Raw genomic sequence first — 13894 nt, 5'->3', positions numbered from 1 at the left:
TTCGGTCAGTATTTTTTCTCAGGAGTGGGAGCCAAAACCAGGAGTGGGTGATAAATGCAGAATTGGTGACTTGTTTCTATTATACCTTTTCTCTGATTGTTCCTCACCTGGTTTTGGCTCCCACTCCTGAGAAAAAATACTGACCGAATACTGACCAAATACTGATAGTGGGGCCGTGGCCTAGGGTTGTTTCCCAGCCTCTTTAGCTTGGTTGATAGCTTATTGCCTCTTTTGACATGAGACAAGCTAAAGAGGCTGGTGCTGGACAGGGACATAACCTGGGAAGAAGAGGCTTGTTAAGGGCTCTGTTATACCTCATTTCCATATAAACGACAGTGCTGATTTGTTAGGAATACAGTAACAGATAGAACATGTAAAGGTGTTGATGGATTTACATTTCAAAGCCCTGCATATTCATATATGTGCCATTTGGAGGATTTGATCTTACCGACAGATTCTCTTTAAGATATTTTACAAATGATTTACTCTATCTTGATATATATTCCCTCCAGTCCTTGATTTTGTAACTACAGACGTACAAATTAGCAACACAAACAAATATTAACAAGGTAGAATAATATCACATCAATAGCCGGTAAACAGCAGCATTTTTTGACAAAACTGCAACTTTCAGATACGTTCAGATGAATGGCCCACAGTATTACATTTTTATTAAAACATGGTCCCAAGATTAATTCTGTCCCATGATGCCAAGAATCCCCTTCTAGCATGCAGTTTACGGCACTATTCTTATACTAGAATGGCAGCCGGAAGTCTTTTCCTAAAGTTGCGTATACAACAATGCTCATTTGACGGACCGCTCTATGTCCCAACTCTCCCTTACGAGTGCTCGGCCCTAGCTACCCTGAGAACAAGAGGATGGGGCTTTTAAATTGCCATACATTCCTCTTTCCTGACATAATTTCCGAGGCCTTAACACAAAACAAATGTTCGGCCAAAATTGTCATGTTCGGACAACTTTACATGTGTATCGGGTGGGGGGACGACAACATATATGTGCATCTGTAATGATGAACTGCCAATACAAATATGAGGCCGTCTTACAAAGTGTTAGTATTTATTCCTGTATATGCCACACAATAAATCTCTCCCCCCTTGTGTCATTTTGTAAATCTGCTTTATTAATGTAATTTATTCTCTTTGTGCTTGTCCTGGACGCAGTAAGCAGGAGAGGTAGGAAGTTCCTGTGTTATTATCTTGTGTCCATACAGCAGCATGTTCTCTTTACGAAACTACAAATCTTACATTAAAAAAATATATATATATATACCAGTTAAAAAAAGACACACAAGATTTTCTGTAGTTTCTAGATCACTACCTCTACAGTGAATATAATCAATCCCAATCATATACTGAGGACCATAGTCACTGTGGACATCTGAGATGTTAAATCACTGATCTGAAATACACAACTTTTTTTTTCTTTCCATGATCACTAAATCTTAAAAATAGCCCTTTGTCTGTAAACATAGATTCCTCTAATTCAACAATAATAATAATAGTAATAATAATAATAATAATAATAAAGCCTGGCAAGACGTTATTACCAAATATTCTGGATCTTTTATATAAAAAAAAATGAAAGAATTTACTGGTTAGTGTAGTAAACTTTAAAGGGAATCTGTCACCCCCCTGGGACTTATCAGTCCTCTAATATGGGCATACAGGTGATAGAAATGTAAATCTATATCTACCTGTATGGCCCATATTAGAGGTCTTGTTGGTGTGAAACGTGTTTTTATTCAGTGCGTTTTTTTTATTCTTGCCGGCCGGGGGACGGGAAGAAAACCGCGCCTACATTGCTAATTACAATGTCCCCCCAGACTCCCCTGCACATCACAGTGCCCTGTGACGTGCAGTCTCGGCTTCCGGATCCTGCGCATGCGCAAATCGCCTATACCGCAAGGCGCACTTTTGTTTTCTCCCGGCTATATTTTTCCAGTAGTGATCTTGTGCGCAGGCGCCGGGAAGTCACAGTGACTCCCCGGCGCCTGCGCACAAGATCACTACTGGAAAAAATATACGTGCAGGGGAGGGGGGACATTGAAATTCACTAAGTAGGTGGGGCTTTCTTCCCATCCCCCGGCCAGCAAGCATAGGAAAACTGATTTAATAAAAAGATTTTTCAAAGCAACTAGACCTCTACTATGGGCCATACAGGTATGAATAGATTTACATTTCTATCACCTGTATGCCCATATTAGAGGTCTGATAGGTCCCAGGGGGTGACAGATTCCCTTTAAGGGAGAGATAGACAAACATAAACCATTATTTTTACTAATGTCACTTTCTTTTTTTTTTTTTTTAATCTCCTAATTTTTAATTACTACTCTGTTTTGTGAGTTTCTATGTTATGTCACAATTCTGTGCCGAAAACAAGGCTCATATGATTAGAATTTCCCTATTCACAAATGCTAAGGTAGAAGAATTTTTCAGCATAAAGGATGGAAAAAGAACTGCAGTTTTGTCTCTTTTTTTAACATTTCGTAACAGAATTTTCCATTTTGAACATCTTATTTCTTTTATAGAAAAAGAACGAATTCTCCCTCTAATAAAGAGGATCAAACACCAGGAGTCAAAGAATCCCTCTTGGGACATTCATCTGATCCAGTGGAACTGAGGCGTCTGAACTACCAAACTCCAGGTACTTCTGTCCTCTGTATTTTCCAGACTTTCCATTTTACTTTCCCATCATCATCACCTGTTGTGAGGGCACAGAATGTTACGATTTCTACAACGATCCAACAATGGATTCATAACAATGAACTGATCATCTTACACCCATGGGGTTGTCAGCTGGAAATCTATGAGCAGGGAGCACTTTCTCTATGTGGAGCTATTCACCGCTGCTAAGAGTGTGACATTAATTATCAATTGAGTCCATTTTTTTTTAAGTTGGCTGCATCCACTTTTCTCTCCATCTATGTTTTTTTATTGGATGTAAAATCATTGTACCAGAGAAGTCTATGTAATAAAACACTGGTCTGGTTGCTGAACCTCGAATTCTGGCTCCTTCCCTAGAGCAGGATGCCTCTTTTTAGTTACTTTAAAATGTTCCCTTTTGTCCTATAAAGCTGATTATACACATAAAATGTCTGTTGGCCAAATGGCAGATAGGCAGACAGCGATCTTTCCTGACTCCCCCATAGAAATGAGTGCTCCGTAGAGCAGTCATGTGTTTTCAATGGGTAAAAAGGAAAAAGACTCTTCTGGCAGTGACTTATCTTCCTTGAAAACAAAAGGAATCTTGCCTTGAAATTCCATCTGCCCAATCCTTTTTATCTGATATCAGTTGGGGGAGAGTCGGGAGGCCCCCATACACATCGGATGGTTGGCTGTATCTGTCTTTTGTCTAATCCAAGATTGTATTATTGTCAAGGACAGTTGTACCTTTTCTGCTTCACGATGAGAAATCTGTAGTAGGAAACATCTTCAGATGACAATCTTATTGCTAGAGATGGAAACAGGAGAACAAGGTCTGCGCCATAGGAGAGCTCCAATACTGATCATACTTTCTAGGACAGGACATGCAGGGTATATCGATCCAGCCAGGAGATACCTCACAAACAGTGCACCCAATTGTCATCAAGAACAAGAAAGTTTCCAGTGCAGCATATAAGGATGTGCTTCACCTAAGCCCTCCTTGTTCTATTTCACCTACTTACATAGTTATGATCTTGCTCATGTGTAGTATATCTTACCCACTGCTCCACAAATGGTGGATGAGCGCCCCTACTCTCAGCTTGTTTTAGCTACATTGATTAGATCCAGTACCAAGCAGACCCTCACTCCCATTTCAGCCGTCCCTCTAATTGCATTCTGTTCTTTGCCGCTTTTGTTTTCCTTGCAGGTTCCAGTGTCCCCAGTTATCCGAATATTTCAAGTTAGTTTGACAATTTACCATAACCATTTAGCGAAGTTTTCACTCCCCTCATGCCCTACTCATTGCCAGCTCTTGCTTTCTTTCAATTTCCTTCACATTCTCTTCACCCCATGCCATACTCCTCCTCAGCTGGGCACTGCCTTTGTTTTGTTCTCTGCGTATCTTGAATTTTGCCTCTGTTCTTGGTGAGAAAATCATTCAGTGGGGGAAGACGTAGAGTAGTGACATGATAGGGTGTTAGGAGAGGTACTAGAGCAGAGCACACCTACTGGATCAGTTTGGAGCTTAGATCACACCCTTCTGGCACAGTATATTTGTCTATTGTAATGCTTCATATTCCTGTCCTCTCTGACCCAATTCCTTGATGATTCTCATATCTATTGTGCATATGAGATGGAAATCTCCTTTTTCTCACAACAAACTCTAACCCTCTTCCAAAGTTGCAGTTTTTATGGTTTTAACCCTGTAAAGTTGCTCTACCTGTTCCCTCCATCTTCCTCTGAGATTGGATATTATGTCATATACTTGGTATGTCTTGGCTGTCTTTATCATTGTTCAAAGGCATTTCTGTCTACCTTCACTCATTTCATTTCCAGGCACTGGTTATCTATTTTTCTCTCTGTCCTCTTCACTGCACCGCATTACTGCATCAAAGTCTGTGGTGTGGATTTTCCAGGCGCCATGGGCTGCAGAGCATGCCAACATTCAGACATAAAATGCCGCTTCTCTGAGGGTTTTGCAGCATGATGCGTGTTTACGGCTCTGCCAATCTGTCTGGCTGCACTGTCCATCTCCATTGTCATCGGCATGGAAGGAATTCTTTGTTTCTCATGTTTTCTTTCTATCGCCTCAGGTATGAGGGACCATCCACCCATCTCGATAAATGACCTCGCTGAGAGCATTGACCGCTTAAAGGCCAATGATGGACTCAAGTTCTCCCAGGAATATGAGGTGAGATCTGCATATCAGATACGTGTTTGTAAGAGCTGCCGTGAGAATTACGTTTTTTAGTTCAATCTTGATTATTTCTTTTGTGTTTCAGTCCATTGACCCTGGTCAGCAGTTCACATGGGAGAATTCTAACCTGGAGGTGAACAAACCAAAGAATCGTTATGCAAATGTTATAGCATACGACCACTCCCGTGTCATCCTCACCTCGGTGGATGGTAAGAAGATCACAATTTACCCACTATACAATTTCATAGCAGTCTGCCCTGCCAATTCTAAAGCTTTCTAATCTTTTCTCAGGTGTTCCTGGCAGCGATTACATCAATGGAAATTACATAGACGGCTACAGGAAACAGAACGCTTACATTGCCACACAAGGGCCACTACCAGAGACACTCAGTGATTTCTGGCGCATGGTGTGGGAGCAGAGGACATCCACCATCGTCATGATGACTCGTCTGGAGGAAAAATCCAGGGTCAGACATCATACTGAAGGAACTAATAATATCCTGGGCCTGGTTTACAAAGACGCTGATCATTGCTTCTAATGATATTGTTAATTAGTAGAACTACATCCATGATAAATTAGCATATTTTATTACTTGCAGCACAGTTGGATGCGAATTATATGTCCTTTCTTGGTCTGTACATTTTGTGCAGCATATAGTATCTATAATTATTAAATACATCAAATTATATATTGTGTATAGCATTTAGATGCCATGACCACATCCCTTTCCTCATAGTAAAATACAGACATGGAGGTTTGCGGATGGGCAGGTATCTGACTGACATTGGCCACTTTAAGGCACAGCTCACTAACGTGGAATTACTGTAAAATTCTGCTAGTCTGGCATCCTTGATACAGTCATGGTGATGCGTTAGAGGTAGTTCCATACTGGATTATCAGGCTTTCTGGATCTCCGTGTGCTGGACTAATGGCATGGCACTGCATTTTCATACATATTTTAGAATTGAAATTTGACGTCTTTAAAATTAGGAGACCTGTCACCTTCCTGTCTTACATTGATGTACTGATGTGTTTTATGACATAATGTTATTTGATCCACAGGTAAAGTGTGACCAGTACTGGCCAAGCCGTGGCACTGAGACTTATGGAATGATCCAGGTCACCTTATTAGACACAGTAGAACTTGCCACATATACAGTGAGGACATTTGCCCTCTATAAGGTGAGTCGTCCTGAATATTTCCTGTAGGTTATTTGGGGTCTTGTCCCATAACTAACAAACAGAGCAGGTCGCAGATTGGATCCACCCTTTCCCTGACAACCTGCTCAACCCCCTCTTGCTCTTTCTCCCTAGAGAGAGATAAGACCGCACAATGCGGTAGAAGGTAGACAAGCAAATTAAGAGTGTAATGTTTTAATTTAATTTTCAATTATAATATAATTTTACGGTGCGATGACTTTAATGAGAGAAACAAATGCGGATAGTGATGCTGAGTGAAACTTGATTTTGGATACTTATTTAGTGCACTGCAGGTCTCGGATTGCAGAACCAATCAACTATAATACAGACTACCTTATATAAACCACGAGCGACAAGTATCCAAATTGATCGTTAAAGCTTACAATTTTTATGTGCGGTTCTGATTAGTTGTTTTAGGCACAGTTACATTGCCAGCCAATCGTGTAAACTGTTATTTTCTGGGGCCCTTTACATTTTCTCATGGATTGAGTGACCATACTATACGTCCATAGTATTGTTATATCTGTGGTAACTTCTGAATACAATACATAAAAATGACACTCTCTCTCTCTCTAATCCATAAAGAATGGCTCCTGTGAAAAGCGAGAAATCCGCCAATTCCAGTTCATGGCGTGGCCGGACCATGGGGTCCCAGAATATCCCACACCCATTCTGGCTTTCTTACGAAGAGTTAAAGCTTGTAACCCCACAGATGCTGGTCCCATGGTTGTTCACTGCAGGTAAAGGACAAGTTCTAGTAATTATCCATTTATATCAGTAGGAAAAGAGCTCCATTTACTTTGAGTATCAGCAAGCCAGTACACGGCCCCATTAATACAGAGGCAGGAAATACGGAAATACATCCATGTTTACTTCATTCAGCAAATAGAGCTCGTCTACTGAAGAGGACCCCGACATGAACCAGAAAACCATCGCTAAATCTATCTCTCGGCACCACTACAGAACCCTAATAACAAAGAACATTAGATATATAAAGCTTAAGAATAATAATAGTGTCAGACACACACCAGCTGCACTTACCTGCATCAGCTCATTTCAGAACTTCATTTCTATCTTACCTTACTCCTGCACAGTTTAGAAATAGAGAATGGCTTGTCGTTTCCTAGGTTATACAAAACAACTAAACACCATACCATAAAAATATTATGTCGCTATACAATGACGGCCTAACCGTTTCTTCTTTTTTTGTGTGATGTCAGGATTGTAGAGAATATATAAATGTCATTAAAGTAAGCCTGACGTGATTCCTGCTGCCTGAATCAGACATTGGCTCGGTCATTTCTGCCAAGTATGTTTTATTTTGAAATGCTGTGGTGTTTCGTAGAAAACATCGATTTAGAGGACCATGCTGCTCGGGTGACTAGTCCAAGTGGCCGCTCCCTTGAGTGACAGGTCTCTCCCTATAAACACAGATGAAGAGACACATATCACTCATGGGGAGCTGGGGTGGTGAGGAGCTGTGGGGACTTGCCTCTTGGACTAGTCATCTGATCCACATGGTCCCCAGTCGGCTCTTAAATATATGAGGTCTCTGAAATGCCACAGCATTAGTAGATACTTGGCTGACATGACAAAGTCAGACTGTGATTCCTACTACTCGTGGTTCGGGCAGCATGAATAAGCTGCCAGGTTTCCTTTACATCTTCAATGTTGGTGGCTTGTGCCTGCACACTGATGGTCTCTCTCCTCTTGGCAGTGCTGGTGTGGGCAGAACGGGATGTTTTATAGTCATTGATGCCATGCTAGAGAGAGTAAAGCTGGAGAAGACAGTAGACATCTACGGTCATGTGACCTGCATGCGCTCTCAGCGTAATTACATGGTGCAGACGGAGGACCAGTACATCTTCATTCACGAGGCTTTATTAGAAGCAGTGATGTGCGGTAACACAGAAGTGCCGGCACGCAGCCTGTATGCACATATCCAGAAACTGTCTCAGGTCCCTCCAGGAGAGAGTGTCACCTCCATGGAGATAGAGTTTAAGGTAGGCAATTACCTCTACAAAAACACTGACTGACATTGAAAACGAAAATAAGCAGAGCATTTATGTTCATTTTTTTATCTGGTTATTTTCAGCCAGAGTAGAGGTTATGGAGTTTATGAGCAGGAAGGTATGAGATTGTACTCTGGTATCAGACCTAAGGCTGAGTTCACACATGCGCATTATACAGCTCGTGCTCAGGCTGCATTACTGGCCTGCCGTGGATCTCCTGACCTGAATTATCAGCCTCACATAAGCCTATGAGGCTATTGGTTCAGGTCAGAAACGTCAGGCTGGGAATTGAGGCCCAATCATGGACCGAATAATAACAGATCTGTTAATTCAGATTAACTGTGCTGTCAGATAAAACCTTACAGGCGACAAGGCGGTTGTCTTATGTCACTTGTACTACACCGTAGGGTGTAAGGGTATGTGCACATGGTCAGGAGCCTCTGCGGGTTTGAAGCTGTGTGTTATGCAGCGTCAAACCTGCAGCGGCCAGATGTTACAGCGTAGTGGATGGGATTTGTAGAAATCCTATGTCCACTATGCGTCTGCTGCTCATCTGAGAAAATTGACATGCAGCATAGACCTAACCTCTGAGGAAAGTCCGCAGGTGAAAAAAAAAATGGTGCCGCTCTTTTGCATAAAATGAGCGGAAGCCATTGGTGGCTATTCCACTGTGTCGGGGCCGCAGGAGGCTCTGGACAGTGTGCTCATACCCTAATAATACTTATGTAAAGTTTTCCTATAAGTCTGCATATACAACAATTTTGCATTTTTCCAACGGTCTGCTAACTATACAAGTACTGTTCAATTGGTTAAATAATATATATATTTTTTAAGCTTTTGGCTAACTCGAAGGCTCACACCTCCCGATTCATCAGTGCCAACTTACCATGCAACAAGTTTAAGAATCGGCTGGTGAATATAATGCCATATGAGATGAGTCGTGTCTGTCTTCAGCCTATACGTGGAGTTGAGGGGTCAGACTACATTAACGCCAGCTTCATTGACGGCTACAGGTAATATTTCCTCAGTAGTGAGAGATGCTGCTGTGGGTGTTTAACTTAAATAGATGCAGTTCATTCACTGCTCATAGAACAGAAATGTCCTTGATCTCAGCATAATGGCCACAGCTGTCGGGTCTGGTGGACATACGCTGACTCGCAGCCTCATCTGTTATTTCTGGACCATGTTTTGCAGGCAGCAGAAAGGGTACATTGCTACTCAGGGACCCCTGGCAGAGACCACTGAGGATTTTTGGCGCATGCTGTGGGAGCATAATTCTACTATTGTGGTGATGCTGACAAAGCTGCGGGAGATGGGCCGGGTAAGGAAAAGCTTTGATAGATCCAAGTGGAACTGAGATGAGGTTAAAGTTAGTATGAAATAAGAAGGGTCTGAATTGGCCTTAGGACTTTGCTGCCTTTCTTGAAACATTACATAGGTAAATGTTTTCCTGATTTCAGTCTCTTATCATTTGGTTGTTCATCTATTATAACAGAAGAATACATTTTTATGATTGTCTTGCTATTTGCGGTGACGTAGACTAAGCTGTAAAATTCCACATGACTACATACATATATTACTCTCTGCAGGAGAAGTGTCATCAGTACTGGCCTGCAGAACGCTCTGCACGGTACCAGTATTTTGTGGTGGACCCCATGGCTGAATATAACATGCCTCAGTACATCCTGCGTGAGTTCAAAGTGACCGATGCAAGGGTGAGGCTCATAATTATTAGCCGAGAAGTTGGTAACTCCCCAGTTTCTATTTAAAAAAAAAAAAATCTATTTCCTTCCTGTGTCCTAACTTTAGGATGGACAGTCTCGGACAATCAGACAGTTTCAGTTCACAGACTGGCCCGAGCAAGGAGTGCCAAAAACAGGAGAAGGCTTCATCGACTTTATTGGACAAGTACATAAGACCAAGGAGCAGTTTGGACAGGATGGACCGATAACTGTTCACTGCAGGTACATTATATGAGAGGTGCAGAGTTAGGCCTCATTCAGACATCCAAATTTCTCACGTATGAGAAAAACGAACCGATGATGACTGTGGTCAGTTCTTCTTGTACATGGAGAAAAAGATTTGACCACCTTCTCCTTTCTGACAGTCTGTGAAAATCCGGCTCCGCTTGAATGACCTCAGAGTGCAGTCCAATTTTTTTTTTCATGGACCCATACACTTGCATTACTGATTTTGATCCGACCTTCAGATCAAAATCGGATATGTGTCCTTGATTTTTTTTGCAGACTGCGAAAAATCATGTACATGTGAATGGCTCCATAGACTATCAGAGGTATGAGTGCTATCCCTGAAAACAATGGCTAGCACTCGTATGTGAAAAACTGACGTCTGAACGTGCCCTAAAAGGGTGTTCTCATATATAGTGGATACGCTGTGGGTTTCCTGGCCAGATATTCTAGTGTATTTCGGTGGCAGCACTATTTTATTAACTCTCATTCAGTCTGTAGATAAAAATCCACACTGAATGCATGTGGTAACTGACATATGGTACAGTACGCTGCAGATTTTCATTCAGGGTTTCATACATTGCAATGCAGATTGTAAAATTTATGCCAAAACAACTTCAACTCTGCATGTTTTGGGGATTTTGCAGCAGATTCACCAAGAAATGTGTGGTAATTTTTTTTCAGCTGAAAATACGACCCTTTTGAATGTAGTCTTGTGTAACATTCACAAGGTGCGTTAAGCTGCAGTGTTTCATTGCTGATATTACAAGTCTTTCAGTGGATTTGCATTACAGATGTCAACAACATCAAATTAGATAAATGAAATATATGGCAAATCCACAGCAAAATCAGCAAGTTATAATTAGATGGTGTTATCCTAAGGGGAGTATTAACATTCAGTGTTTATGACAGTGCCGGCGTGGGCCGAACTGGAGTCTTCATCACACTCAGCATAGTCCTGGAGCGGATGAGGTATGAAGGAGTGGTGGACATGTTCCAGACTGTGAAGACTCTAAGAACTCAGCGACCGGCTATGGTACAGACAGAGGTGAGCAACTGCACCTGCCACCTACTACTGAAGGTGTTTTAAGAGGTTCATCTTTATTCTGGGCCAATAAATATCTCCTACTTTTAAACTACGTAAGGGAGGCTATTGGATTTTACTTGGTATGGGTCCTGCTGGCCACTCTTTTTAGCCATTCAAGATCATTTTGCTCACGTTAAAATAAAAACAAATAGGAAATCTTCCTAAATGACGTATAATAGGACGTATAGATACAGATTGCCAATTCAAGCAATTTTTTATGCTACAAGACTCAAGTGTAGAGCAGTGAGTTGTGTCAGATCTGTAACGAAGCCAGCCCATGTGCGATAGTGCACAGAATTAATGGAGACAGTGAGATGATGGGAATCTGTATTTTGGATTTTTTTTTTTTCATTCGTATTAAGGCTGCAATTCTTGACCCAATTGTGTGTCTTGTGACCCATATAATCCGCGTCATGTACATATATGATGCTGTTTGTTTAGGTCACAAGACTGCTGGTCTTGAAACTGAAATATGGTCCAGAAAATACTGCAATATGCTTGTATGAATCTCTCCTAAATCTTCTCTCTTTCCCACCAGGACCAGTACCAGCTGTGTTACAGAGCCGCATTGGAGTACCTAGGCAGCTTTGACCACTATGCAACATAACTACCGCTTATCCACTGGCCGAGCTGGGAGTAATATGCGTCCAGGGACTATGGCATTGGACTGGTCACCCTGTGTCGAGCCCTCCTTCTCCAGGCGCTGTTCCCACCTCATCATGAGATAATGCAAAGCTTTTGCAAGACTTGCTTGGGATTTCAGCACAATTCATTCCTTGTTCCCTTCCATACAGGTCTTGCTTCTCTGGTCCCATCTATGGCACACAGGAAAAGAAATAATTTGTTTTTCTATTATTTTTAATCACTTTTTTAGAGTATTTTTCTTATTTTAAGTCGGGTGTTCCTGTAGGGAAGCCATTTTTTTCAGTTCATTTTATTACTATTATAATTTTTTTATTCTTTAAAATAATGATAGCGCTAAGGGAAATGATTCCTTTAAAGAAAATGTCATTCCGACTGCAGGAACTTCTGTGCTGTGTGCCGAGCTCCCAGAGAAGAGGGGACAGGTCCTTGATGGCTCAATAAGCACATTCTAATTATTACTACAGCGGCCTGGGAGATGAGCGAGCACTCACAGAAAAGCTGACAGCACATGGATACACTGAAGAATTACGCAGATTATCCCAAATGAAGAAATTACTTAGGGTGACTGGTTTGTGGACCTGTGTTCTTGATGTTCCTCATCTCATCTGAAGTGTGATTGCACAGGAGCCGTTGAAAATCTACAGCGCATAATCACTGACTTTAGCACAAGGGTTGGATAATGAGGGACCAAGTTAAAACAACATTGCCCAGTTCTTTAGATTTTTACATTATATACTCAACTTTTATTTTTTTTTTTGGAGCCAGCATCCATTTGGGACAGCTCGCCTGGTGCGAGAGATGGGTAGAGGAGGTGCGGTGGTACCAGAGGTTGCTGAATAAAACCGTATATATTTGTTCAAAGATGTAGGATGACCTGAAGGATATATTTTCTTTTACTGAGTTATATTAGTTTTTAGATGAATTTCAGAAGGGTGCCATATAACGATTAGCTTCTGGCTAGAACACGATAACATTTTTTGTTATAATGTGCCGCGTTTCAGAACTTCTACTAAACACGTCCCGGAAAAAAGTAAAAGGAAAAAAAAAGTGTACTTATAAATGGTACTCTGTATTACTACAAGTTATAACTGAGGGCTGATGTAAGAAATAAAGGTGGTGGAGAACCCTTAAAATTGTATTACACAATGTATCTGGCTGGGAACCGATCTGACCGCTGTCTCTCTAATGTTGGATAAGGAAATCATTTTTACCTTGTGTATACATTAGTGCTGTTAGGAGTTTGCTCCGTTGTATACAGTATGTTTTCTATTTGTTAATAAAAATGAGAAAAAAAAGCTATATTAAAAAAATACAACATAAAACTCAGCCTACTAATAACAGCATCTTTACCGAAGAAAAGAAAAAAAAAAACATCTCAATGTTAATAAATTTGAATAATCGGGTTTCATACAACTTTGTGCAACGTGTTTGGTGTCTGCAGTTTGGGTGGAAGAATTGTTGCATCTGTAGCCAGCAGCGTGCGCCATCTACAAGGCTTCACAGAAGCTCCAGCTATCCAGATAATGGTGCCGTTTGGTAACAAGACAAGGATCGAGAAAATCACTGGTATTGATAGATCGACTGTCTTGATAAGAGGGCATGGTAGAGTCAGACGCTCCTGATTCACAAAGAGGTACAAGCTTCTTCATGAATCTGGAGTGTCTGACGAGTGGCGTTGGGAAATCTCACTACAGACTGGTCATGAATTAGACGAGCTGTGGCATCATGCCCCCATCCCACCCCAGCTCTGTCCAAATTTTGTGACTTTTCAAAACGTTTATGAAACTTTTTGGCATAAAAGCTTTGATGAATCAAGGCCACTGTTTCCCCAATCTGGGTGGGTTCCCTGAAAACTGCAGATTTCAACTGTATGACTGAAATTCTGCCATTAGATTCATGGTACCCAAACCACAGGCCCACGAATCAGACACTGGCTGCACTATTGCAGCTGGGTAAAAGCCGGCCAGGGCTTACAGGCCAGATTCTGCATTTGCAGGTTTGTTGTTTTTTTTAAGTCACTTATCTATTTTTACCGGTTTTAACCCTTTGTAAGCAAAATGTTGCATGTTCTGCTAAATATTGCAAAATGTATGGGTGGAGGATGAGAAGGTGCAATCAGAC

At 41.4% G+C, this 13894-nt stretch overlaps 1 protein-coding gene across 16 annotated transcripts in view; it reads left to right on the top strand.

Annotated features, from left to right (window-relative positions):
- The window catches only part of PTPRF (protein tyrosine phosphatase receptor type F), a 1261345-nt gene extending 1248250 nt beyond the window's left edge, over positions 1-13095 (top strand). For 11 of the 16 annotated variants that reach the window (XM_073643643.1, XM_073643644.1, XM_073643642.1 and 8 more), the window contains 14 exons: positions 2550-2665; positions 3872-3904; positions 4758-4855; positions 4947-5070; positions 5153-5328; positions 5925-6044; positions 6648-6802; positions 7780-8065; positions 8909-9087; positions 9269-9395; positions 9664-9789; positions 9884-10038; positions 10954-11089; positions 11667-13095. In XM_073643643.1, the coding sequence (XP_073499744.1) occupies positions 2550-2665; positions 3872-3904; positions 4758-4855; positions 4947-5070; positions 5153-5328; positions 5925-6044; positions 6648-6802; positions 7780-8065; positions 8909-9087; positions 9269-9395; positions 9664-9789; positions 9884-10038; positions 10954-11089; positions 11667-11735 (1900 nt within the window). In that variant the 3' untranslated portion in view covers positions 11736-13095. The remainder of the gene's footprint in view (positions 1-2549; positions 2666-3871; positions 3905-4757; positions 4856-4946; positions 5071-5152; positions 5329-5924; positions 6045-6647; positions 6803-7779; positions 8066-8908; positions 9088-9268; positions 9396-9663; positions 9790-9883; positions 10039-10953; positions 11090-11666) is intronic. The other 5 variants (XM_073643650.1, XM_073643641.1, XM_073643639.1 and 2 more) reach the window with 1 other exon arrangement.
- Positions 13096-13894: the final 799 nt, after the last annotated feature.

The sequence above is a fragment of the Phyllobates terribilis genome, unplaced genomic scaffold, assembly GCF_046119375.1.
Source record: "Phyllobates terribilis strain yellow unplaced genomic scaffold, ASM4611937v1 Scaffold_8__6_contigs__length_399053987, whole genome shotgun sequence".
Classification (NCBI taxonomy): domain Eukaryota; kingdom Metazoa; phylum Chordata; class Amphibia; order Anura; family Dendrobatidae; genus Phyllobates; species Phyllobates terribilis.
The sequence above is the reverse complement of the archived record's forward strand: the minus strand, read 5'-3'. Positions and strand labels throughout refer to the sequence as shown.